This window comes from Mesoplodon bidens (genome assembly GCF_964165515.1).
Source record: "Mesoplodon bidens genome assembly, chromosome: 8".
NCBI lineage: Eukaryota > Metazoa > Chordata > Mammalia > Artiodactyla > Ziphiidae > Mesoplodon > Mesoplodon bidens.
In genome coordinates, this window is record NC_138165.1 from 98573086 (window position 1) to 98600156 (window position 27071).

The 27071-nt window shown below is 38.0% G+C and overlaps 1 protein-coding gene across 1 annotated transcript in view; it reads left to right on the forward strand.

Annotated features, from left to right (window-relative positions):
* ACSL3 (acyl-CoA synthetase long chain family member 3) overlaps nt 1-27041 on the forward strand; it is an 85796-nt gene extending 58755 nt beyond the window's left edge. Inside the window, exons 3-15 of the mRNA XM_081241622.1 lie at nt 3027-3204; nt 4723-4832; nt 5713-5851; nt 7776-7926; nt 9338-9461; nt 9701-9772; nt 11284-11423; nt 12969-13141; nt 14809-14883; nt 15964-16155; nt 17446-17560; nt 20469-20626; nt 24983-27041. Of these exons, the coding sequence (XP_081097748.1) occupies nt 3027-3204; nt 4723-4832; nt 5713-5851; nt 7776-7926; nt 9338-9461; nt 9701-9772; nt 11284-11423; nt 12969-13141; nt 14809-14883; nt 15964-16155; nt 17446-17560; nt 20469-20626; nt 24983-25140 (1785 nt within the window). The 3' untranslated portion in view covers nt 25141-27041. The remainder of the gene's footprint in view (nt 1-3026; nt 3205-4722; nt 4833-5712; nt 5852-7775; nt 7927-9337; nt 9462-9700; nt 9773-11283; nt 11424-12968; nt 13142-14808; nt 14884-15963; nt 16156-17445; nt 17561-20468; nt 20627-24982) is intronic.
* The last annotated feature ends 30 nt before the right edge of the window (nt 27042-27071 follow it).

Here is a 27071-nt window from a genome sequence, read left to right on the forward strand (position 1 = left end):
CTCTTAATACAGTCAAACATATTTATGTCTCATGGGTCACAGGTAAGAATATTTAAGAGGTGGTGGCAAAGGCTGTATGCGATTGAATGGTGATGAGAACAAAAGAAGCCAAGGGAGTTAAACGATTGGGTGGAATGTGGACCTTTTAAAAAAAGCCATCTTTTAAACAAATGAGGCTGCTGGATGAGAGGTTGAAGACCCCGAGGCCCCGAGTGAATTGAAGTTGTTTCGTTACACCGGTCCGTTCCACACATTTAGCTAATGATCGCTGAGTGCCTGCTATATGCTAGTACCGTCCTAGGCACGAGGAGACAATAAGGAACAAGACACACAGATTACTCTTTCCTGGATCATGTATTTGTACGGGAGGAAGAGAGACAATAAATAATAAGGTAACAGATTTAATAACTGTCATGAAGAAAGAAGGCTGATTGGAGATCAGTGATAGCCTCTCTGAGTAAGTGGTGGCTAAGTGGAGGCCTGAAGGCCGGTAACGAGCCTTCTTTGCAGTGGGACAGGATTGTGCAGTGGCTCTAAAACAGGAATGAGCTCAGCTGGGGAGGCAAAGTTCATGACGGCATTCAGACCCTGAGACCGAGCGCCTCCTTAAATTTCGTGCCCTGAGCACCTGTTTTGCCTCATCTTAGGTCCTGTGCTGCCTGTTTGAAGGACAGAAAAGACAAAGTTGTATTTATAGAAAGTGAGTCAGGGCAGAGGTTTTGAGATGGCATAGAGACCCTGATAAAGTCTAGGACCCCTAAGGCTTTGTAGGCCAGGGTAAGGTTTTCCAACTCCATTCCTACTGGAAAGGGAAAATACTTGCAGAGGAGTAAGCTGATTTATGTTTTTCAAAAGCTCACTACTGTAGGGAGAAGGGGCTAAAGGGGAATAAGAATGGAAGTTGGCCAGTCAGCACTCCTTAGTTCAGGGGAGAGACGGACTAGGGTGACAGGGTGCATGCAGGTGGAGGGAAGTGGTTGCATTGGGGTGGGGGGTACCTGTTAGACAGCTTAGTTGCATAGTCAAGTGAAAAAGCAGCTTGGATATCCAAGTACGGGTGGTCAGGACTAGAGATGGAAACTTGGGAAGCTCTTCAAATTAAAGTCCTAGTGAGTCGAGCTTTTGTCAGGGACAGTTCAGCCACTGTGATACCGTGAGGGACTGCAGAGGGTATGGGTACAGGTGTATGTAGGTTATTAACCTTGGTGGTAGGAAGGTAAGGGAGTTTCTGTTTAATTTCTGATTTCTTAGTGGAGTGTGAGGTAGTATCATCACATGGAAGTGGAGAAGGGAGAGAAAGGGTAGAGGATATTTGAGTAGAGAGAAGGTTTCAGATAGCCATTTCAGAGGGTGACAAAATGAATGTACCGGGGAAGCATAATAGGATTGCTGGGTGGTGAGATCTGTGATCCTGGATTTAAAACACCTGGTTGGTGTTCTTCAGCAGTATTCCACAGTATAGGCAGGGAATAGGTAACATGAGTTTAATCTCAGGTTGGGCTAACCATAGGGACAAAGTTAGGATTTGAAACCTTTTCTAGCACAAGTCAGATAAAATTCTGGGGTAGGTAGGGTCCCTTACATGTAATCTTTATGGGAAAGATCACTCCTAGAAAATTCAGTGGTTTAAAGAATTAAATTCAGATTTAGGTTACACTTGAATTAAACTCATGACTTGATTTCTTTGTACGATCATTTATTTGGGTTTACATGTTTGGGTTATATAGCTTTTTCAGAACACATATATTCTCTGAAATTTACAAAACTCATTTAGATTCTAGAATCTAGGAGGTAGCTCATGCCTACCTTTGGAGTGTGAAATTCTTAATAATGGTAAATCCAGTTCCTACACGTTTCGGCCAAGTTCTCGTCTGCCTTCTCACCGCCACAGAGCTCCTTTTGAAGCCATTGGAGCTCTGCGTGCTGAGCATTTCATGGGGGTGCAGAGCAGGGTGAGGGGTTTGGGACCCACTAAAGTTAAATAAGCATTTTAATTTCAGCTGCTTTATCCAACAAAATGAAAATTTACTTCTCAAGTCCAGTTTGGAATAGGGCACTAGAGGGCAGTATTTAACTTTTTCCATTTGTATCTTCATCCAACCTCTGTTTCTAGAAATCTCTTAAATATTATAAGCATTTTTGAAAATGAATATGGTTAGATGGTTTTAAGTCATGAGAGACGTATGTTAGTGACGCAGCCATGTTTGGGAACTGTCCATATTTTTGCAACAAGCACAGCTTTCTGTCTAATCTGTATATAATTGGGGATTTACGGCCTGATCTAAGTTGGAGAAAATTCTTAAAGGTAGTTAAGAGGGGGGTGTTACTAATGTGAGCCTTGATGTCACCTGCACAAATAAAAGTCAAAAGCCCTGCCACGTCAGTGGGCATTCAACAGAGGGACTCCAGAAAATAGTATAACAACTCCCCACCTGTTCGTATAAATAGAGACTTTGTTTACTTTGCTTATCCAGAGTTAGTTACAGCAGGTCCAACTGAATGGCCGTAAGCATTTCTGTTAGCTTGGCTCTGTCAGTTTCTGTTTGTGAATCATGTTATAAGTGTCTGATATTGAAATCCAGGAATTCATAAGCAGAGGGAAAGTAAAATGTTGGCATCAGTAGTACTTGACACTAGGCTAAGTTATAAACTAACATCTACATTGTTTAAGTAAATAAAGTCTATAAATGAATTCTTAATATATGTGCCTTTGGCCAGAAAGTTGACATATAAGATCCTGTCAAACCTTGAATAATTTTTTAAAAGAAAAACAACCCCCACCCCCAAATTACAGTTAAAGATTTAGCAAAAGATTTGAGTTGTCATAGAAGACATCACAAAATAGCTAATTTTCAAAATAGACTTTTCACTTGAAACTCACTTTCCAGCTTTTTGTTAGAACAAAATAGTTTATATACAAACACAGCTTTCTGGTTTGCCAAAATTTGGAACACATCCTGGCTTCTTTCTAGAAATTAATATCTTGGTTAATTTGAAAACTATTTGTATGCTTTCTGTTTTATCAGGTTATTCTTGGGAACTATAATTGGCTGTCCTTTGAAGATGTCTTCGTTAGAGCTTTTAATTTTGGAAATGGCTTACAGATATTGGGTCAGAAACCAAAGACCAACATTGCCATCTTCTGTGAAACCAGGGCTGAATGGATGATCGCTGCACAGGCCTGCTTCATGTATAATTTTCAGCGTACGTGGACTTTCTTATCTTCTCACAGTGTGGACCTAATGTTGTTGTGGGAGAGATGATACTCACTTTTTATTATAAATATTTACTCCCAAGAGATTAAAATTCTGATGTTAATTTTTACCTCGTATCCAATCAGTGGATAACTCTTTGTTACCACGTAGAATTATTGATCTATTTTGGAAAAGGAACCAGTCGTGGAACAAATTACACAGTGTAGTAAGGGGACTTGAACCTGTTCAGAGGGGACTTTCTGGGTCTGGGGAGCTACATCTATACCTGTGGGTCATTGCTCTGCTACCCCCTCTCAGAATTTTCTTTTGAAGTTAGTGTCATCTTGTTATGCTACTTCTGTCAGTAACAGCTGGCCTCTAAAACACTTCCAATACTCAAACCTAGCTGCTCCGTTAAATGATAATTTTTATGTTGTAACTGTAACACAACCTGTGGAAGTTGTGATGCTTCAGTCTGTGAGGTAGTCCTGGAGGCTTAGTTCAGAGGTCTTGGTGCCAAATATGATGCAAAATATGGACATTGCTTATCCTTCAGATGAAACAGGAAAGATACTTTTACCAGATTTCTTGCTGTAAATGCCTCCGCTGTTTTTTTGTGTGTGTGTTTTTTTAAACTGGCATACCTTTTTGTTGTCACAGGTTTGGGTTTACAGTTTGTTTCCTTTTTTTGTTGTTTGTTTGTTTGTTTTTTTTTTTTTTTTTTTTTGCGGTACACGGGCCTCTCATTGTTGTGGCCTCTCCCACTGCGGAGCACAGGCTCCGGACGCGCAGGCTCAGCGGCCATGGCTCACGGGCCCAGCTGCTCTGTGGCCTGTGGGATCTTCCCGGACCGGGGCACGAACCCGTGTCCCCTGCATCGGCAGGCGGACTCTCAACCACTGCACCACCAGGGAAGCCCCCAGTATGTTTCTTTTAAGAAGCTTTAATTATCTCTTACAGTGACTTTAAGTCTCACTTTTTTGAGTTAGGGAGAAAGCAAATAAAAATTCTCTTCCTCCTCATCATTATTATTTAATTTTGACATTTCTAAGAATGTCTTTCTTTAGATTTTTCTACTTTAGCATAAGCAGTATTACCACTTGTTCATGCTATATTCTTAACAAGTAATATCTTAAATATGACATTCAGTGTGTTATCTTATTGGTATATTTTTCATATTTTAGTATCAAGTAGTTAACAACTAAGACTTGACATTTTAGAAGTCAAATGTAATTCCTTTCAACGTGACAGTCTCAGAATAGCATCTATAGGTAAAACAAAATAAAATAAAAAATTTTTAAATTTTAAAATATTGCAATTTTGGGGGGAAGTTACAGAAGGGTGAGCAGGCATAATGTTAGTTAATATATTAAAATAATTTAGAAAAACAGCATGATTAGATCACAAACTGTGGATCTAACAATTTAGCGTTTAGTATGCTCCATCCATGCTCAGAGGCTTTATTTAATTCCTTTTAGTATTTCCATGAAATGTCCAAATGTTTGACTTGCCCTTCTTTTCCCTGTAGTTGTTACGTTGTATGCTACTCTAGGGGGTCCAGCGGTTGTTCATGGATTAAATGAAACAGAGGTGACCAACATCATTACTAGTAAAGAACTCTTACAAACAAAGCTGAAGGTGAGAACTAGTTTTCTAATAACTGTCCCATACTTTAGAATTGTCAGTGTCATGAGCTCATTCTTGATACTTAGTTCTTTTATGATCTTTAAAATCCTTAATATCTCTGTAAACTTTGTGGGACTATCATACTTTATTCTTCTCCTTTAGAAAAGAAAAAGTGGATTTCATATATATTTGTGTATAAGCAGCGCAGAGAGCTACAAATTAATTGTCAGTGTGTCCATGTCAAAGGTGAAGGGATTACAACTTCACTGTGCTCATCTGTTTTCTAGTCTATTTTCAATAAATTTGTAATTTTTAAGGGTTATTTTTAAACTAGTAATTCACTTGGTTCTGAAGCATTTGAGTCATTACAAGTTTCAGAATTTTTTAAAGGGAAGAAAAAGACTTTACAAAACTACAGGAGAAGGGTTTCTTTCGTCTCCAGACAACTCTGTGAAAACAATAATACCTGATTTTTTTTTTAAAATACAAGTTTATAAGAGAATTCCCTTCCTCTCCCCCTGTATCTTTATTTGCCTCTTAGAAGCATGAGGAATGTTTGGCTACCCTATAGTTCAGGCAGTGTGTGTTTACATGCCCATTTTTGTTGGCCATTTTTGTAAGGAACTGACTTTATTGATTAAGATTTTACCAAAGAACAAGGGTACACACAGTAAATCTAACGTAATAAAACTGTAACTTATATTTCAGACCAGTAGTTCTCCATCTGAAAAAAAGGGGTATTCATACCACTACACCCCACCCTTACTTTTTTGAGGCAAGAAATTAACAATTTGCTGAATATGGTAAACTGCTTTTCTTGTGTCCTGGACTATTTGCCAAGCTATTTAATGAAGAGTAATGAAGAATACAATGAATGCTTGTGTTTTTCCAGGATATAGTTTCTCTAGTCCCATGCCTGCGGCACATCATCACTGTGGACGGTAAACCACCGACCTGGTCTGAGTTCCCCAAGGGCGTCATCGTGCACACCATGGCAGCAGTGCAGGCTCTGGGAGCCAAGGCCAGCGTGGGTATGTGGCGGTTTCCCAGTTCCCCATGTATGTTCTGCAGTGACCGTGTTCTCCAGAAGTGCTCCGGATATTTGATTCTAAAGTTAGATCAAGTGGCAAACTAGTTTCCTAGGCCATCACTTTGGGAAGAAAGGTCACCCTAGGTATACTGTCATCTACCCTTTAAAAAAAAGGTTAAGGAAAACATGAACATTAATTTATTAAAATGTTCTAAAAGTAGTATTTATTTGAAGTTAATTTAAAATACTTTTTACATTATACAGTTTTCCCGTTTCCCTTTTTCTCTTTGGTTTAAAGTTAGTGTTTAAACCAAATAACAAATAATGCCATTAAACTTGCCCTATGTGAATTATCTGTCAGTATTAACAGATATGTAAAATGTCTAAACCTGCATCCCTCCTTTTACTTTCCGCTCCAACTGTGTTGTTTCCAGAGGGGACACCTTTCTGTCCTCCAACTAGCACACCCAGGCATGGTAACTGGAAATTCCCACTCTCAAATAAGTGTCAGAAGATGTTAGATAATACATTGATGTTTAAGGATATCACAAAAGCTGTTAGGATGGTGGGACTGTACTTCCTTTATAGTTGGAAACATAGTGATGAATTACGTGTAAACATTCACTCAGCTTGGGAATGGGGTTATGCTGAGGTTAATTTTGGACATGTTGAATTTATGTGCTGGTGGGACACTCAAATGTAGCTTTGTAGTGGGGAGTGGCCTATACAAGTCTAGTACGCTGGAGTTTAATTTGGAGTTAAGAGATTTAGAAGCTAGAAACAGATTTTAATTAAAGCTGTGGGAGTAGGTGAGGTTACCCACAGAGAATGGTACCTCCAGAGGCCACCAAGAATTGGTCAGAGAAGAAGGAAGAAGACACGCAGCGTGTGGTTCATGGGAGCCAAGTGAAAGGAGCCCCTCAGTGAGGCAAGAGTCTTCAGCAGGACCAGGTGCACTGGAGGAGTCCGGTGATGCGGGGATTGCAAAAGCACCATTGGACTTAGCCAGTGTCACTTCAGAGAGAGCAGCTTCTAAGTGCTGGTGGCAGAGGAGAATGGTGCCATGGGATGAAGGAGTGAATGGCGGATTAGGAAGCAAGAACTTGAATAATAACAATTGTCAAGAAATATATCTTGACAGGTAGGAGAGGAAGAGTTCACTTGGGAACGTGTTTTAAATGTTTTCCTCATTTATTTAAGAAGACCACATTTAGGGTAGTTCCAAGATTAATTCAGGCAGATCACCAGTGCTATCCATGACCTACTTCTCTTAGTCTTTCTTACTGTGTCACCTCTGTAGGATGTTGGCTGCTGTTCTTAGGCTTGCGCAAATGAGGGACAGTGTCTTTTAATCCAGGATTCCAAGTATAGCCATGTTAACTTCACCGCTCTGAAGCAGAGAACATTTTGTAGCAAGTGTCTAGGTACCCTTGTCTAACCACCCTTATTTCTTAGTTGAGTTGCTGGAATGGCCTTTTGTCTCCCTATACCTCCTTTCTTTCCTTTTTAAGTTAGGTAGCCACACAGTAGCTAAAGTGATCCTTGTCACAGGTGATGACAAGCCTCTGTTCAAAGTAACATTGCTTTCCACCCAGAGTGAAATCCAAAGTCCTTCGCATGGCCTCTGAGACTGCATGATATGGTGCTGGCGGCTACTTCACCCTTCATTTCTTGCCACTTTTCCTAACATCTTCTCACCTTGCCCTGCTTTATTTTTCTTCATAGCTCTTATAACATTATAGATTTGTTTATGTCTCTCCCAATAGCATATGTCTCTTATGTGCAGGGACTTGATCTGTTTTGTTGAGCTTGTATGAACCCAATTAATAGTTGTTAACTCAGTTAGACAAATAGATGATTATGAAAAAGTTGGTGATACAACTAAATTTCTCAGAAGTATGTGTGTCTTTTCTTCTCCAATACAGAAAACAAACCTCATAGCAAACCAGTGCCCTCAGATATTGCAGTAATCATGTACACAAGTGGATCCACAGGACTTCCAAAGGGGGTCATGATCTCCCATAGTAACCTTATTGCTGGTATAACTGGGATGGCGGAAAGGATTCCAGAACTGGGGTATGTCATAGTAAATACATTTGGGGTAGTCCAGTATTTCTGTCTGTTGTTACATTAATGTTTGTGTCATTTATTACTATACGGTTAAATTAGTCCTTCAGAGTCTGTTTACAGTAGGTATTTCTTCAAGAAAAGGACATTAAAATTACAAAATAGTTATATTGTTGTTTTTTTTTTTTTGCGGTACGTGGGCCTCTCACTGTTGTGGCCCCTCCCGTTGCATGCTCCGGACGCGCAGGCTCAGCGGCCATGGCTCACGGGCCCAGCCGCTCTGCGGCATGTGGGATCCTCCCGGACCAGGGCACGAACCCGTGTCCCCTGCATCGGCAGGCGGACTCTCAACCACTGCGCCACCAGGGAAGCCCTAGTTGGGGGTTTTAAAGTATAGTGGATAGACATCATTGTTAATATTTACTTGTTACTTTAAAAGTGCAAACTTTAACTGACTTAAATGTCTTAAATTATTTTAATCAGTTGGTGTTGTTATCTTCATAGTCATTTTTATACCTAAATATTATACTTCAAGTGAACAAATAATATATCCAATAGATGCTTATTGAGCTTCTGTATTCAGTCTCTGATTTTTCTTTTTAAGACACATTCCAGTAGTTTCGGGGGAGAGTGGGTATACTGGGATGGGAAAGAGACCAATGGAGGAAACCAGACGGGAGTGAATTTTAGGGGTGGTAAAGCTAGCGTTCCCAGAGATGGAATCAATATTGTGATGACTGATGTAGTGCAGTGGTTGGATGCACAGAAATTATACACACACATGTTACTGTGGAATTGAACTTGGGGATGGAGAGAGAAATTTTTCTTGTGTGTGCATAACTTTCAGAAAAAAAAGTAAGAGCAACTAATTCCTTCTGGAAATGGGAGCAGTTCTTGAAATATATGGATATGTATACATATACATTTTATTACATAAGGTATAATTTAACTCTCAGAACATGAATCTCATCCTGAGATTCCTGGCAGACGGTTGTGGATCCTATTTGAACTCTCCTGTTTGATAGCCCATTAGCTTTAAAGACCATTTCCTCCTTGGGGGAATTTCTTCTGTCCTTCAAAAGAACCCTCATTTTCTTTTCCCCCCTCCAAGCCCATATTTCCTCTGTCCTGGCGCTTTGCTTCTGCAGCACTCACAGTTAGTGAGTGCCTTCCAGGAGGACCTGGAAACAGGAGCCACTTCCTTAGAGTGTCTGCCTCCTCAGCTTTAGGTTGAGCTGTACTATAGTTCTTTTCCCTGACACCCTCAGTGTCTGTCTCTGTCTGACTCTCACTCTTCACACACACACGCACACGCACGCACACACAAAGAGCCCAGATTGAGCCCTGAGGGTAAAGCTCGCTTCCGTTTTCACAGAAACAGCACCTGACTGTTGCTTCCTGTATCTCCCTTTTCTTTTAGGGAGAAAGATATTTACATCGGATATTTGCCTCTGGCCCATGTTTTAGAATTAAGTGCTGAGCTTGTTTGTCTTTCTCATGGATGCTGCATTGGCTACTCTTCACCACAGACTTTAGCAGATCAGGTAAATTAAATTCTGTGATTTGAGATACTAAAAAATCATAATTACCTTTAACACAATTTTCATTCAGTATGACAGTATATTGTAAGGCTGACAGTTAATCATTCTAAAGGAACTTGCCTTTTAAGTGCTATTTAGAATATAAGTGAATTAAAATGATGAATTTGTAATGTGTTTTTTAAGGTTTCATTGAATTTTTAAAATAAGGATCACTTTATATAGATAACTTTTTCTCTCTGTAGTCTTCAAAAATAAAAAAAGGAAGCAAAGGAGATACATCCATATTGAAACCAACACTGATGGCAGCTGTCCCGGTAAGAATTGACCATTAATCAATATCGCCTGCTAAAAAAGCATCTACAGAAAGTAAATGCTAGTGGAAAAGATATTGTTGACAAGGTAGTTTATGTAGGATTTATTCCTTATTCATTATCTATGTTACCTTGGGCTCTACAGTATTTATTTGATCTTGTTTTATCTTTTTTTTTCTTGCTTATTAAGCAATCACCTTAGTTTCAGCTTTGATATGATATTATCAGTGCCTTTCCCTAAATAGCTTCTTGCCCAAATCATTTTTGTGATAGCTGTTTGCTATTGGTAGAAACCTGAAGCCCAGCAGGAGATAGGAGAAAAGGTTTGAGATCACCTCCTTCTAAGCAAATCATATCTCCCGAGTCCTTGGGGAAAGTCTGGCCTAGACACCAAAAAAAAGGGACAGAGAAGTTGGTGCAACTTTGAATTACCCTAGCAGCTCTGTGCATCTTAACTTAATACCAGGCATAGGGAGGGGCCTGGGGATAAGATCAGTAGAAATGGGATAGCAATGATTTTCTGCTCCCTTAATGTAAATTTTACGAGGCTCTCTGATTTTGTTTGAAAGTGTTGGGAATTATAATTGGATACTGAGTGTTCACATTTAAGCATAATTACTTAGTTATTCCAAAGTCAAATATAAACGACCAGTAATTTTGGAGTTTTATTAGGTATGTAGTTTCCTTAGTACTATCTTTCTTTAAAGTTTTGGTTCACATAAATATTAAATATAATTTAAAATTGTAGAGAGAAACTATTTCAAGTCATTAAAGTATATGTCATAGGAATAGGCATAGTAAGCAAAACACAGTGCAGACAAGGAAATTTTTCATGGATGCAGCATTAAAAATCAAACATACAGGGCTTCCCTGGTGGCGCAGTGGTTGGGGGTCCGCCTGCCGATGCAGGGGGTGCGGGTTTGTGCCCCGGTCCGGGAGGATCCCACGTGCCGCGGAGCGGCTGGGCCCCGTGAGCCATGGCCGCTGAGCCTGCGCGTCCGGAGCCTGTGCTCCACAATGGGAGAGGCCACAACAGTGAGAGGCCCGCGTACCGCAAAAAAAAAAAAAAAAAAAAAAAATCAAACAAGCAACCAAAATAACCCCATGGTCTTTTTGTGAGCAAAGAATGTAGTACTTTATATCTTTATAAGATAGAATGGTTTTTAAAATTCTCTTAATTTTATATAGTTGTTCATTTATTTAGTGAGTTTAGTTTTTAGTTCAGAATAAATAAGAGCAAAACAGTATAAAGAATCAATAATGGCGTATTACTGCCCTAAGGTTTTTAATATCTCCCTGCCCCCACCTTTTTTTTTTTTACTACTCATGAGCATCTATTAAAAATTACAGAAATCTCATTTTTAAACAAATTATGGCTGTATTTTAAAAGTTTATTCTTGACAGAATGTATCTTTTAAAATGCCTCTATTGATGGAAATAGTAATCTGATGTTAAGATTTTAAATAAGGTAGCTGATAGCATTATTGACTATTAACTCATTTTTATACATCTAGGAAATCATGGATCGGATCTACAAAAATGTCATGAATAAAGTGAATGAAATGAGTAATTTTCAACGCACTCTGTTTATTCTTGCCTATAATTACAAAATGGAACAGATTTCAAAAGGACATGGTACTCCGCTGTGTGATAGGTAAGTAAAGGCTCTCCCTCTCCTTGATAACTTGATCATTTTATTCACATTAATAGCCCAATTAATTGAGATAGTTATAAGAAAAATTATCTTAAAAAGTCAAAGGGACTCTAAAAAAATCCATCTTGCATAAGAATATGAGCAATTAAAAAGATTGCAATGTTATTTGAAAAAAAATTTCACTAAAAATTTTACTGTGTTAAATGTGTGCTTATGTCTTCTGTGGACACTTACATGATTTTAATTATTTTGAGAAGTAGTTTGTCTTTGCTTTTATATTTATTTCAATATGAATATAAAATGGCAACCAAATATGATTAAATGTTTTGTGTTTAAAGTGTTAAATGAGTTTTACCACACACCTGTCATCCCCCCCCACCATGGCACTAATAGAATAAGTAGATTTAACTATAAAATAGTTTAGAAATTAGAAAATAAAAGTATGACATTCAAATTATTTTTTATGGGAACGTTAATGTAGTTTTCATATGTGTTTCACATTATTTAAAACTTAATAATTTTTTTCCTGCCTTTTACTTATATCTCCAGTGAGATGCAGAATTGCTTTGTAAAGCCTATTTACATATATATATATATATATATATTTTTAATGATTGCCTCAGTCTTTTTTCAGTTATTAAAATACAAAACAAAACGCTTCCCCCTTTATCATCTAGGTGGTAAGCAATCTTTTTAATTAGTGTATTTTCAGAAACATATCAATTAGATGTTTGAATTGTTTTCTTTTTTTAATTTACCAGATACTTCAACTTGAATTAGTGAAATTTTAAAGAGTTAAATTGCTGTATACATTTCTAATGAAGTAAGCGAAAGCAAAAAAAATAATTTACTTTTCATACTAAATTTTATGAAGATACAATAGGATTATTCAGTATTAATATAATATGTATTTTATAATGACATAAAACTAATTGCTCTGGCCATAAGCAAGGGTTTTCCATTACTATATAAAATTAAACCTGACAATTTTGAATTCAAATATTACTTGAAGTTCTCAAGAGAAAATCACATGTTCTTGGTTGAATAAACATTTAGATTTAAGTAATGGGTCAAGAGAGTCTCTTAAATTGGCTTTGTGGCCTTGGATAAGATACTTAATCTCAACATCTCATATAGGTGTACCTCGTTTTATTGCACTTTGCTTTATTGCGTTTCACAGATACTGTGTTTTTACAAGTGGAAGGTTTGTGGCAACCCTGTATTGTCAGATAGTTAGCATTTGTTAACATAAAGTGTTTTTTAATTAAGGTACGTACATTACTTTTTAGACATAATGCTATTGTACACTTAATAGACTATAGTATAGTATAAACATAATTTTTGTATGCACCGGGAGACCAAAAAATTCATGTGACTTGCTTTATTGCAATATTCACTCTATTGCGGTGCTCTGGAACTGAACTCTAAATATCTTCACGGTGTGCCTGTGTATCAGAATTGGAAGATTAGTCTAAATGATTTGGAAGATCCCATTCTGCTTTAAAATTCTGTGATTATCTGATGGATTTTTCTTTTTTTTTTAAGCTTTATTTTCCGGAAAGTTCGAAGCTTGCTAGGTGGAAATATTCGGCTTCTCTTGTGTGGAGGTGCTCCACTTTCTGCAACCACACAGAGATTCATGAACATCTGTTTTTGCTGTCCTGTCGGTCAGGGATATGGACTCACTGAATCTTGTGGGGCTGGAACAATTACAGAAGGTTAGTGTTGTCTACAGAGTGGTCTGTCCAACAGAGGCTGGGGTGCAACTCCAGGCACTTTTTAGTATGGGTTGTTTTTTGCAGATATATAGAAGAGCAGTTAAAATATTTGTGTAAATCCCAAGTAGTGTGATTATTGATATGTTTTTAGAATGTACTAGGTGTATCTAATTGTCAATAATTCATCTAGAGGAATTTTCAAATTAAAACTATGATATGTAGTAGTAAAAACTACTTAGCTTTATAGAAAAGAAGTTTTTGTCACAAGCATTGGCTGTATTGTGTACATTTATCATCTTATATCAGTTTTTAAATTTCTTTTTATATAGAAAAATTAATGTGTATCTTCTAGTTGTTTAGGTATGTTTATTAAGGCTCAAATTCAGAAATGTTTATTGGGGTGGGTGGTCTGTGTTAAGTGCAACGAGAAACTAGATTCCGGTCTAGAGAATCTAATTTCCAGAGTTTATCATGGTGACGGGGTTGAGGGGGCTCAGTCCATTACCTGAGTGGTTCCCAGATGACTCCCCTAGTGCCTCACGTGCCCTTTTATGGAAGAAAGCTACTTTGTTCTCCAACCCTAGTTAAAACTATGCTCCTCCTTTGTATTTTCTAGATACTGATAGACACTAAACCTCTTAACTTTTCATTTTCCCCTATTTACCTTAAACGCTTTTGTGCACCATTCTTATGCCAGGTTTATCCTGCATTACTTCTGTATTTTCCAGTTTTCAGTTATGTTCTCTATATTTTATATATTTTTGGAAGCTGCTTCTAAGTCTTGTTTTGCACAAAATAGACAAGCAGTCTTAAAAACATGCATATACGGTTCCTGAAGAGCCTTAATTTCTTCCATTTTTAAGGTTTCCATTGGATGTGTGATTAATCAGTTACGGTTTATGGTGTAAATAAGTCTGTAAAGTATTAAATATCAACCTTTCATTTCTGATATTTGAATGCTCTTTAAAGAGGAAACATAATGCAGTAGTAGTTCGTAATAGTGGTGGGTTCTTTCCCAGATCCTTGAAAGTTAACAGTCTTAATCTCCAGCGTGATCTCTGAACTCTTATTATATGAATTTATGAAAAAATAGGGTGTGGTAGTATAAGCTGATGTGAGGGAAGCTTCAGAGATCTCAGTCTGAAATAGTGGTACATGGGAGAAGATTGGAGAGGTTATTTGTACTGCAGAGCTGTTAAGTCTAGTAAGAAAGTGGAATAGGTGTAAACCATTGTGTTCCTTTATCCTTTAAGATAGAGAAGACAAACTCATGAACCAGGCAGCTACTTAAATGAGTGAAGTGGGCCCTGGTGTAAGAAAATGTGATGGTAAGGGATCTGGGGAAACTGGAGCAGGCCTGCACCGTCTGATAGGGGCTACAGTTGTTGCTGTGCTGGAAATGTGGGCCCATTGTTCTTGGAGATTCCATACTCTTTTGTAAAATGTCTTGATTTTTAAATGTCTATAACCAATCCGGATAAAAAAAAATACCCAAAACACTTCAGTGTGGACTACACAGCTTGCTTCACCAATGTGCTACTTCTGCATTTAAGGGTTCTCTGGGGATATCTAAGGTTTGGGATAAATCACTGGTTTTTTGTAGTTTAAAAAAATGAAGCAATTTATTAACTACTATAATCAAATGCTTTTTTTTATTTGCATTTTAGTGTGGGACTACAATACTGGCAGAGTGGGAGCACCATTAGTTTGCTGTGAAATCAAATTAAAGAACTGGGAGGAAGGTAATAACCTCTTTTAACCACAGAGCATTAATTTATATAATATTAAACTTTAGAATTGTGCTTCATTTCCTTCCTTACTTTAGAGTGTAAAATCACCCACAAGTGCTCACTTTTGTCCTTTATAATAGAAATATTTTAGCTAGAGCTATATGAATGCATTTATTTTGCTTATTTCAAAGATGATTTCAAAGAATTGTAATTGTTTTTATTTGCTTATTTTATTACATAAATGCAAATAAGAATTATGGGAAAAACTTGAGAAATGTGCTAAATAAATAATGCCCATAAATTACAAATGAACATATTTTGTAGAAACAAAATCATATAATTCATTCTATGAAACGGAAGATTTTTACCTGTTTTTTCTTTTTTCTTTCTCTTCTCCGAGGGCTTCAACCCAAAATTATCAGAAGGAAATTTTTACTATAATTACATGAAAATCTATTGCTCATGCCATTTAAATACTAGTCACTTCTTAAAAATTTTATATGACCCTATTAACATGTACATATTATCTGTGATTTGTTTGGGTGCACTTTTCTTTTATGCAAAGAGATTCTAAGGCTTGGGTGTCATTTTTCAGCTATCTTTTAGCAGAACTAGTGAAAATGTTTAATAAGCTTAAACATGGAACCATTCTGAAATTATCTGTAAGGAATAAATCTTCTAAATATATAGTAATTTGATTTGATACAGAGATTTATTCTCAAAATGCACGATTTAACACTTTTATCAGTTACTAGTATGATATTTAAGAATCTCTACAGAATCCTTAAAGGAATTGACCAGTGTCGTCCATATGTAATTATTTTGTACAGTAGATGTTGGATTTTTGAGTTTAATTTTTTCCTCGGAATAGTAGTTTGAAAGCAGAAGTGCTTAGGGTTAAGCAGCTGAAAATTTGCGACTAGTTTTATGTTGATGAATTTTGTTCGTAGTGCCTGCCTTATTTCCTTTGGGAAATCCTGATTGGATCAAAATCAGATGTCCCTATTTAGAAACTAATAGTTTCAAATATTCACACGATGCACACAGGGATAAAAATGTTGAATTAACTCTAAATTATTCTATGTTTGTTAGGTGGATACTTTAATACTGATAAGCCACATCCTAGGGGTGAAATTATTATTGGTGGCCAAAATGTGACAATGGGATACTACAAAAATGAAGCAAAAACAAAAGCTGATTTTTTTGAAGATGAAAATGGACAGAGGTGGCTCTGTACTGGAGATATTGGAGAGTTTGACCCTGATGGTTGTTTGAAGATTATTGGTAAGCGAAGTAATACTTTTTTTCTTTAAGTGGATGTTTCCAAAATAGCTTTTCAAAAGAGAGACTATATATTTAGAGAAGCTGTTTAATAGTGTAAGAATTCATCTTTATGTAGTGTTGGTATGGTCTCTGCATTATCCCTGGAATATAAAAATGTACAATAGGGACTGTGTGGAATTTATAAGGCTTGACATATTATGAGGTCTCAAGGTCTGTTCAACAGCAGTGGTATTTTTAAGTACTACTAGATAAATCCTTAAAGAGTCCAGTTCTTAATAGGGAATATTCATTTTTGTGAATTCTTTGCTATCTAGAGGTTACTAGGGCTCTTTTCCTGTCAGAACCATGTCCTTCCCTTGCCTATGAGAGCTAAGGAAGGCCTGGCAGCTCAGTACTAGGACCTGTGGGTAAAAAATACCTTCCCTGCTTCTCCTCTTAGGTTCTTTCTCTCAGTTAATGGCACTTCTATCCCAGTCGTGCCATCTAGACACTGGCAGGAGATGAGAACCTCTTCAGTCAGCTCCCCATATCTAATCTATATCCCACTGCTTTACCTTGTAAGATATGCCTCGAGATCATTCTTTTCTGTCTGTCCCTCTTTCTGTGATCGTAGGTCAGGCCTGCACCTTCTGTCACCCTATTGCAAGAATTCCTTTCTGTTGCTATGCTTACCCCTGCTGAATGCACCCTCTCACTGCCACCACGTGATTACTAAACCCCCATCTCACTGGCTGCTTTCCTGCTGAAAACCTTCCCTCCTCCTATATGCTGCAGTAATTCAAGCTGGCACGCCCCTCTCCTTTGCCAGTGTTCTTCCACTTGGCCACTGCTCAGTCTTCCCTCAAGACTCAGCTCAGGCCTCCCTTGCGGGAATTCTTTGAAAATCAGCAGGTTGGAGAGTCCTAACACCTAGTACTACCGTATCGTATTAAAGTGATACATTTTTTCGTCCTGCTTCTCTTCAGATAGAACGTGAGCTTTCAGATGGCATTGAGTATATTCTTGACCTTTCTGGTATTAATGTATACCAGGAACAGAATCTGTTCAGCAGAACATGCCTGAAGCCCTGATGATGGGGTCCCTTAATCAGAAGCTAATTCTTTAAAAGAATATATTTAGTAGTACCAAAATAAGGGCCTAATTTTATATGTGTTTTTAATTTTAGCATAACTACTATAGTGAACTTAATTGATAGCAAATTACTTAGGGAATGGCAAATATTTCTGTGCATTGAAGGTATAATAATATTGTCCTCCAATGTGCCCCCCTCCCGGCCTTGTTTTTGCGCAGATCGTAAAAAGGACCTTGTAAAACTACAGGCAGGAGAATATGTTTCTCTTGGGAAAGTAGAGGCAGCTTTGAAGAATCTCTCACTAATAGATAACATTTGTGCATATGCAAACAGGTAAGAAAGTAGAATTTATGCTACTTACTTTTTACTTAAAACATTTGGTGTGCTGTTGGCATTTCCTTTCTATGCCAGCCTTCTTTGTAAAATTATACCAAGAACTCTTCCTTCTTATCCGTTGTCTCTGGGAACGGCCTGTTCTCATTACAGCCGTTAGCTGATTCTTCCCTTGTGATGCTCCTCTCCTTACCTTCCTCTGTCCCTGTTTTCTGTTTTACATCTCAGTGCGGTGTTCTGTGTGACAGGAAGGGGAAGGAAATAAAATCCTCCTTCCTGCTGCCTTGCTACCTGTCGCTCTGCACAGGGAAGCTTCCCACAACCAGTCCAGAGGAGAGGCGAGTAAAGAAGGAAGTTGGGGGTGGGGTCAGAGAGCAGTGCCCTGCTCTGTTCTTACTACCCCCTGCCAGTTTGAGCCTGCCTGGGAACCTAGCCATGTGTGGGCTTCCATTCCCCCTTAAGACGTGTTAAGCTGTGGCTTCATACATAGCATCTCGAGCCCATGATGATATAGAGGCAGCTGGGAAGGAGAGTTTAAAGTTAAAATCCCAGAAATGCACTCTTGGGAAATGCGTTGGAATTTCAGATTGGCACTCTGATTACATTTTTTCATAACAGTATTGCATGTGGCAATCATTCTCCAGAGTTAATGACCGGATGTTTTGTGGCCAGCCTGGGACCCTTACTACAGCAGTTGACGTAATGCTTATTATGAAAAGATAAAATCTGGTGTTAGGAGAACCAATTTAGAAAGAGGCTTTGAGGTACAGCCCACTTTAAAGATTTACTACATTGGTTTATGAATGATTCTGCCCTTTGTTAGTCATGAAGTGGTTTCTTTAGTGATGCTACAGTTCTGGATTTTCCTATGTGATATTAACCAGAACTGACCTTCTCCTGATGCTGCTGCCGTTTCTTCAGGTTGCTGCCTTCGGCGGGCATACTCAGAGTTCCCCTAGAACACAAATTCCCATGATAACAAAGGAAAAACTATGTATAATCACATTACTTTGATCTGTTGCCAAATTTTTTTTTTTTAATATTTTTTTATTTTTTGCTTTATAACAAATTTAATCAGTTATACATACACATATGTTCCCATATCCCCTCCCTTTTGCGTCTCCCTCCCACCCTCCCTCTCCCACCCCTCCAGGCGGTCACAAAGCACCGAGCTGATCTCCCTGTGCTATGCGGCTGCTTCCCACTAGCTATCTACCTTACGTTTGGTAGTGTATATATGTCCATGCCGCTCTTTCACTTTGTCACAGCTTACCCTTCCCCCTCCCCATGTCCTCAAGTCCATTCTCTAGTAGGTCTGTGTCTTTATTCCTGTCTTACCCCTATGTTCTTCATGACATTTTTTTTCTTAAATTCCATATATATGTGTCAGCATACAGTATTTGTCTTTCTCTTTCTGACTTACTTCACTCTGTATGACAGACTCTAGGTCCATCCACCTCATTACAAATAGCTCAATTTCATTTCTTTTTATGGCTGAGTAATATTCCATTGTATATATATGCCACATCTTCTTTACCCATTCATCTGATGATGGACACTTAGGTTGTTTCCATCTCTGGGCTATTGTAAATAGGGCTGCTATGATCATTTTGGTACATGTCTCTTTGAATTATGGTTTTCTCAGGGTATATGCCCAGTAGTGGGATTGCTGGCTCATATGGTAGCTCTATTTGTAGTTTTTTAAGGAACCTCCATACCGTTCTCCATAGTGGCTGTACCAATTCACATTCCCACCAGCAGTGCAAGAGTGTTCCTTTTTTTCCACACCCTCTCCAGCATTTATTGTTTCTAGATTTCTTGATGATGGCCATTCTGACTGGTGTGAGATGATATCTCATTGTAGTTTTGATTTGCATTTCTCTAATGAGTAAAGATGTTGAGCATCCTTTCATGTGTTTGTTGGCAGTCTGTATATCTTCTGTGGAGAAATGTCTATTTAGGTCTTCTGCCCATTTTTGGATTGGGTTGTTTGTTTTTTTGTTATTGAGCTGCATGAGCTGCTTATAAATTTTGGAGATTAATCCTTTGTCAGTTGCTTCATTGGCAAATATTTTCTCCCATTCTGAGGGTTGTCTTTTGGTCTTGTTTATGGTTTCCTTTGCTGTGCAAAAGCTTTTAAGTTTCATTAGGTCCCATGTGTTTATTTTTGTCTTTATTTCCATTTCTCTAGGAGGTGGGTCCAAAAGAATCTTGCTGTGATTTATGTCATAGAGTGTTCTGCCTATGTTTTCCTCTAAGAGTTTGATAGTGTCTGGCCTTACATTTAGGTCTTTAATCCATTTTAATTAATTTTTTTAGAAACAGTTTCATATGTACATTAGCTTTCAGTTTTGTTTAATCTGTTGATGTGAATTACTGACTTTTTATGGATGAATTTTCTGATTTTGTAATTTTCTTTTTTTCTTTTTTTTTTTTTTTGCGGTACGTGGGCCTCTCACCGCTGGGGCCTCTCCCGCCGCGGAGCACAGGCTCCGGACGCGCAGGCTCAGCTGCCATGGATCATGGGCCCAGCCGCTCCACGGCATGTGGGATCCTCCCGGATCGGGGCACGAACCCGCGTCCCCTGCATCGGCAGGCGGACTCTCAACCACTGCGCCACCAGGGAAGCCCTGTAATTTTCTTTTTTAAAAGCATAATTCATAGCAGTTATATACATAGTTGAAATTTGTCATGAAATGTCAGGTTCAGGTTTCTTTAGCAGTGAATTCTGCCAGAGCACCGCAGCGCGTTATGAATCAGACAGCAAACGTGGCGGTACCAGATATGTCCTCATGCGTGTCGCTTGGGATGGTGAAGAGCTGATCGCTAATTGTCTGCGTAGCCAGTTAACCGCCGTTAACACGGTGTACGCCGTGTGGTGCCTTAACCAAGTTGCCCTTTATTTCAGTTATCATTCTTACGTCATTGGATTTGTTGTGCCGAATCAAAAGGAGCTAACGGAACTAGCACGAAAGAGAGGACTTCGAGGGACCTGGGAGGAGCTGTGTAACAGCTGTGAAATGGAGAATGAGGTGCTCAAAGTGCTCTCTGAAGCTGCTGTTTCAGGTGAGAGAGTGTTCAGCTGATTCCGAGAACTGAGATGGGAAGAGGCTACTTAAGCTTGCTTATCCTGTTTTTGCTGCAAGGGCTTAGTTACATTTCCTGCTCAGAAACCAATCATATTTTCCCACCATTAGTAGGGAGAAAAACGTACTTGTCAGTCCCCCACTGAAGCCCCTTTAGGGACACACAAATCATCCACGCCCACCACTGATGGACATGTCTCAGAATGTCCTCTTCTCGGCAGCTTCTGTTTTCTGGGTTGGCCCTTTCTCCACTCTTCTCAGCTGTTTCCAAGGCCCTGCTTAGCTTCCTGGACACCCCAGCCCGCAGTGAACCGTCCAGGACTCTTTGCTACCCTGTTAGTGTGCTGGTAGTCGGTTGAACTCATGTGTCCTCCACCGCGCGCGCGCGCGCGCGCGCGCGCGCGCGCGTGCGTGCGTGCGTGCGTGTGTGTGTGTGTGTGTGTGTGTGTGTGTGTGGGGAGGGGTGAGTGCAGAGAGACTTTGTTTAATGTTGTTGGTTTCATAAAAACAGCTGTACCTTCTGAGTCATCAGTGTCATGGGTAATACGAGTATGCATTTTTATTCTCCTTAGATATGTTATTCAAGATTATGAAAAATGTAAATTGCATTTAATCAGACGAAATCATTTTGACCCTTTATTTCAACAGTAATTGTGTTTTGTAGTATGTCAGCTTGAAAATAGTTTCCAACTTTTCTAGGTAACTTGAAATCCTTGGTCTGATGCTAAATTGAGTTAATTAATGGATATGAAATTAGAAACCTACATAATTTCTAAGTAAGGTAGAATACTGAAACAATAATTAAGCATAATTTAAAATTTATATGCCTTCTTGCTTTATTTTTAAATTTTATATATATGTTAACAGCTCTGAGATATATTATAATTGACATACCAAACAACTTGCCCATTTAGTATATACAATTACATAGTTTTTAGTGTATTCACAGAGTTGTACAGTTACCACAGTCAGTTTGAGAGCATTGTCATCGCCTCAGAAAGAAATAGAGTGTCTGTTAGCAGCCACTCCCCACCGCACCTCAGACCTCCTAGTCCTTGGGGACCACTGATCTTCCTGTTTCTATAGATTTGCCTGTTCTGAAGATTTTGTATAAGTAATACCATATAATATTTAGGGTTTTGTGACTGGTTTCTTTCACTTAGCATGTAGTGTTCATCCATGTTTTCTTGTCGTAGCATGTATCAACACTTCGTTCCCTTTTATTGCCAAGTGATATTTGGTTATCCATTCATCAGTTGACACCTGGGTGGTTTCCACTTTCGGCTGTTAATGAATAATGTTGCTGTGACCATTTGTATGCAAGCTTTTGTGTGGGTCTACTTATTTATTTCTGTTGTGTAGATAACTAGGAGGAGAATTGCTGGGCCTCTGCTAACTTTATGTTGAACCTTCTGAGGAACTACCAGGCTATTTTCCAGAACATATTTTTCTAAATATTTTCCAGACTATTTTTAAAAATGGTGGCACCATTTTACATTCCCATGAATGTTGTATGAGGGTTCCAGTTTCCCCACATCCTTCCCAGCAATCAATATTGTTCATCCTTTCAATTTTAGCCATCCCGGTTGGTGTGAAGTGGCCTCTCATTGTGGCTCTGATTTGTATTTCAGATGGTGGTTTATGATGTTGAGCATATATTCATGTACTTAGTGGCCATTGTATGTCTTCTCTGGAGAAATGGCTATTCTGATTCTTTGCCCGTTTTTTAAGTGAGGTTGTCTTTTTATTATTGAGTTGTATGAGTCTTTATATATTCTAGATGCAAATCCATTATCAGATGTATCTTCTCCCATCCTGTGGGTTGTGTTTTTACTTTTCTTGATGGTATCCTTTGAAGCACAACAGTTTTAATTTTTTTTTTTTTTTTGCGGTACGCGGGCCTCTCACTGTTGTGGCCTCTCCCGTTGCGGAGCACAGGCTCCGGACGCGCAGGCTCAGCAGCCATGGCTCACGGGCCCAGCCGCTCCACGGCATGTGGGATCTTCCCGGACCGGGGCACCAACCTGTGTGCTCTGCATCGGCAGGCGGACTCTCAACCACTGCGCCACCAGGGAAGCCCAACAGTTTTAATTTTTATAAGATACAGTTTATTTTTTGCTTTGTTGCTTGTGCTTTTGATGTCACATCTGAGAAACCGTTGTCTAATCCAAGTTACAAAGAAGTAGCGCTTTGTTTTCTTCTAAGAGTATTATAGTTTTAGCCCTTATATTTGGGTCCTTAATCCATTTTGGGTTAATTTTTATATATGATGTAAAGAAGGGATCCAACTTCATTTTTAAGCAAAATCTATATTAGGTTTACACCAGAGAAACAGAATCAGTAAGTTAAATATATTAAGAAACTTATTGTAGGGAATTGGTTTACATGATTATTGGGGGCTGGCTAGACAAACTTGGAAATATGTAGGGCAGACTGTTAAAAAAAAAAAAAAAAAAAGGTGGACTGGAACTCCTAGGTACGAGCCAAAGCCCCTGTCCACAGGCAGAATTGCTTCTTGTTTAGGGTGCCTCAGCTCTGCTCTCAAGGCCTTTCAACTGACTTAGTCATATCTGCAAAACCACTTTCAAAGCAACACCTAGATTAGTATTTAATTGAATAACTGGGAACTCTAGCCTAGCCCAAATGATGCATAAAACTATCATAGCCCACCCATTGTCAGCTTGGCACCCAGATACATTTCCTTACACCATAGTTAATTTCCAAGTAAAGACAGTAACGAAGTCAGACTCTCACCTAACATTATACACCTGTTCTGCGTGCAACTGAAGATACATTAACCTTTTCCCCAGAAGTGGATGCAGACCCCTTGACTGATGTTTTTTACTCTTCTCCTTTGATATCCTGTAACTTAAATACTGTGATATAAAGTGAACTTATTAATATATTGTGATAAGAGAATAGGAGGGAAGAAAACAAAAATATTTGCTTAACATATATACAAGCATATTCACAACAAAATAGGGAAGAAATACTCATAATTATACTTAGAGTCCCCATTTCTTCACCTGGTCATTTGGTTGTAGCTGTGTTCACTTTTCTAAAACCTGGTCTAGATGATATCACTGTACCTAACTAACGTCATGTTGAGTCAGGTCATAGAGTGCGGTGCCGACTGAGCACTTAACAGCTGAACGTGGGCTTCCAGTGCTTGCCTGTGAGTCTCCCCACATCTCCGTAGTGTCAGACTCCTGTCCCTTAAGAACTGTCGTCCCTGCCTTACTGCTTTTTCTCATAGTGGTTTTTCCTCTTAGAAACCACTCCTGACATATTTTTCATCTTTGAAGAATAAAACTTTGTTATTTCTGTTTCTTTTTACAGGTTAGAGTTAGTATATCATTTTTGTTCCCAAGGCACTTATACCTTTTAATTCAATTCTTTTGAGGTATATACGTTATTATGGCTAGGTGTTTACCTGTTTCCCGATAGTATACCAGTTGAGAGCAGAAACTATTCATTTTTGTATTTTAAAAGAATGTTTAGTAAAGCACTTTTATACAGTATTTTTTTCCTGGTAAATATTTGTTAAATGAATGCTGGAAAAGTAAATCAGTCTTTTTAAGGAAAGGTGTTTCTTCAAAACTACATCTCTTTTCCCTGTCTTCCCCCCACCCCCCGCCCCCTTTCAGTTTTCCACTGTTGAGGACCTACTTGGTATCAAGCACTGTGGGAGAAGCACAGTAGTGAGCAGACGTTCTTCCTCAGAGCTCATGGCGAATATCGTGGCTCAGTGACAAGATTCTGTTTAAACTTTATTATTTCTTAGTTTCTAAAGTGATTTTTTAAAATAAATTCAAAGAAAACAAATAGGTGTAAGGTAAAAAGTGACATTGCTTTTTCCTTAATCCTGGATCCTAGCCCCCTAGAAGTATGCGGTTTATTTTGGTGTGTATCCTTGTCGTACACATCTAGTTGCATATAAGTTTATCTAGTGTTAAAAAACAAAACAAAAGCAAAACTTCTTTTAAACCTAACAATATATCGCAGGTATCTTTATATACCCATACCAGATAGATCTAACTCATTTTTAGTGACTGAATTGTGTACGTTTTATGCCTGTATCATAATTTATCCAACTCCTTCTATTGATGGACATGTAGATTTTCTCAGCAGTTTTTTGCTATTGTAATTCTCATACATAATCTGTTTCTTACTTCTCGTATTTCTGAGGGATAGATTGTTTAGAAGTGAGATTTATGAGCTGTTGGCTTTGCATTTTGATGAGTGCTCAAAGACTGAGGAAGTTAAATTATTTGCCAAGAATTTTAATTGTATATTTTTCATGACTTTGCATTTACATTTCTTTTCACCGTCTCAGCAAGTCTGGAAAAGTTTGAAATTCCAGTAAAAATTCGTTTGAGCCCTGAACCGTGGACCCCTGAAACTGGTCTGGTGACAGATGCCTTCAAGCTGAAACGCAAAGAGCTTAAAACACATTACCAGGCGGACATTGAGCGAATGTATGGAAGAAAATAATTATTCTCTTTCAGCATCAGTTTGCTGCAGGGAGCTCAGATCAAATAGGAAAATACTTGAAATGCATGTCTCAGACTGTGAGGCAGACTCCATTCCTCATATTAAACCTAAACTGTTATTTCTCATGACATCACCATTTTTAACTAACAGGATTAGTAAAATATTAAGACAGCAAACTGGTGTCTGTCTCTTCTTTCTTCCCCTCCTCCAAGTTACTTTACCACCTAGGACTGCACTTGTCAGCATGAGGACTTTTTTGAATCATCTTGGGGGAACAGTGATTTTAAAACCTCAAGTTTTTAAACATGATTTGTATGTTCTGTATAATGTTCAGTTTGTAACTTTTTAAAGTTTGGATGTATAGAGGGATAAATAGGAAATACAAGAATTGGTTATTTGGGGGGCTTTTTTACTTACAGTATTTAAACATGCAAGGGTATGGATGTGAAATTATGTAAATTTCATTCAAATGCTTATGAATCAAATCATTGTTGAACAAAAGATTTGTTGCTGTGTAATTATTGTCTTGTATGCATTTGAGAGAAATAAATATACCCATACTTATGTTTTAAGAAATTGAGACCTTGTGAATATATGCCCGACAGTGTCTTCTTTATATATTTATTTTTTCTTAGAAAAAAAATTGTTTGGTCCTGCATGAAACAAAATAGCAATAGAGGGTTATGGTTTCATAGTAAAGAAGAAAACGCAGCAAGGGTAGCACCAGTGCATCATTAATCTCTAGTAGCTTACCATCAGAATATCCAGAGTCTTCTAGTTAGCTGTGGAAACTAGGAAACTAAACTTTTAGAATTGGGAACAATTTTAAAAGTTAAGGTAGAATTAAAAAAAAGAAAGTTATTCTTTATTTCATTGACTACATGTACATTGAGTTGTCTGTGTTTATGACATATTAGTCACGGATAATTATTCTATCCCACTCTACTTTTAGTCTAGCTGTTTAATGATATATCTCATTTCCAAATTAGGGTTATTTTCCTGGATAGTTTGCACTGGGTATGTGTGTCAGCCACTGTCAGTGTCTGTTGGCAGCTTATTAAAAAAGCACCTTATTTTTTCTACCATAACCTTTCTACATTAGAAAATGAAATCATTTAGAATGCTTCTAGTAATAGCATTCTTACTATGAGATAGATGAGAATTTAACTTTATAATGAGGTGAGTTAAGATTTAATTTGCAGGTTTTTAATGTCAGTGTGGAAATTATTTGTGATTCTAAAAATACTGTATTATATATAGTACGTCTTTTCATTTGTATTGCTTGTCTGTTGTTGTTTGGCTATTATTAAGAGTAATGTTGCACCAATTAAGATGTGTTTAGGATGTAAAAAAATCATAGGTACCATGTTTTTCATGTCATATTAGTTATTTTCTTGATGCTCAGTTACTTTAGGCACCAAAAAGGCAAAACAAAACAAAAATATACATATGTGAAAAGGTATGAATGTAGATCTGCGTAGGATAGTGGGAGTGTTGAGGACCTGTAACCCTGTAGTTTTTGGCCGTATCATGAACACCTCGTATTTGGAGATATTGTAATATGGTGTTTTTTGTTTTAAACTTTTCTTGTATTCTTGTATATATTTGTGTTATGTTTTGAATGCTTTTCTTGTCATAGTTTAAGTTTTCACAGAGTTTTGAAAAACTGCCAAGAAGAAGTAAAAATAGGGAAAAATTAAATGGAACCTCTCTAAAATGTTGTGATCTAAACATTAAAGTCAGCTTGGGCGGACAGAATTTGTTTCTGATGCTTTATCTTTAGAATTATTACTTGCTTTCAAATGACGTTTGGAAAGTATTTAGAAAAAAACATTCAGCGCTTCAAAGGAGAGATACCAGTATAACTGTGACTTGAAATAGTGGCAGATGAATATGTAGCTTATCACTGATTCAGAATAAAAGTTGTTTCT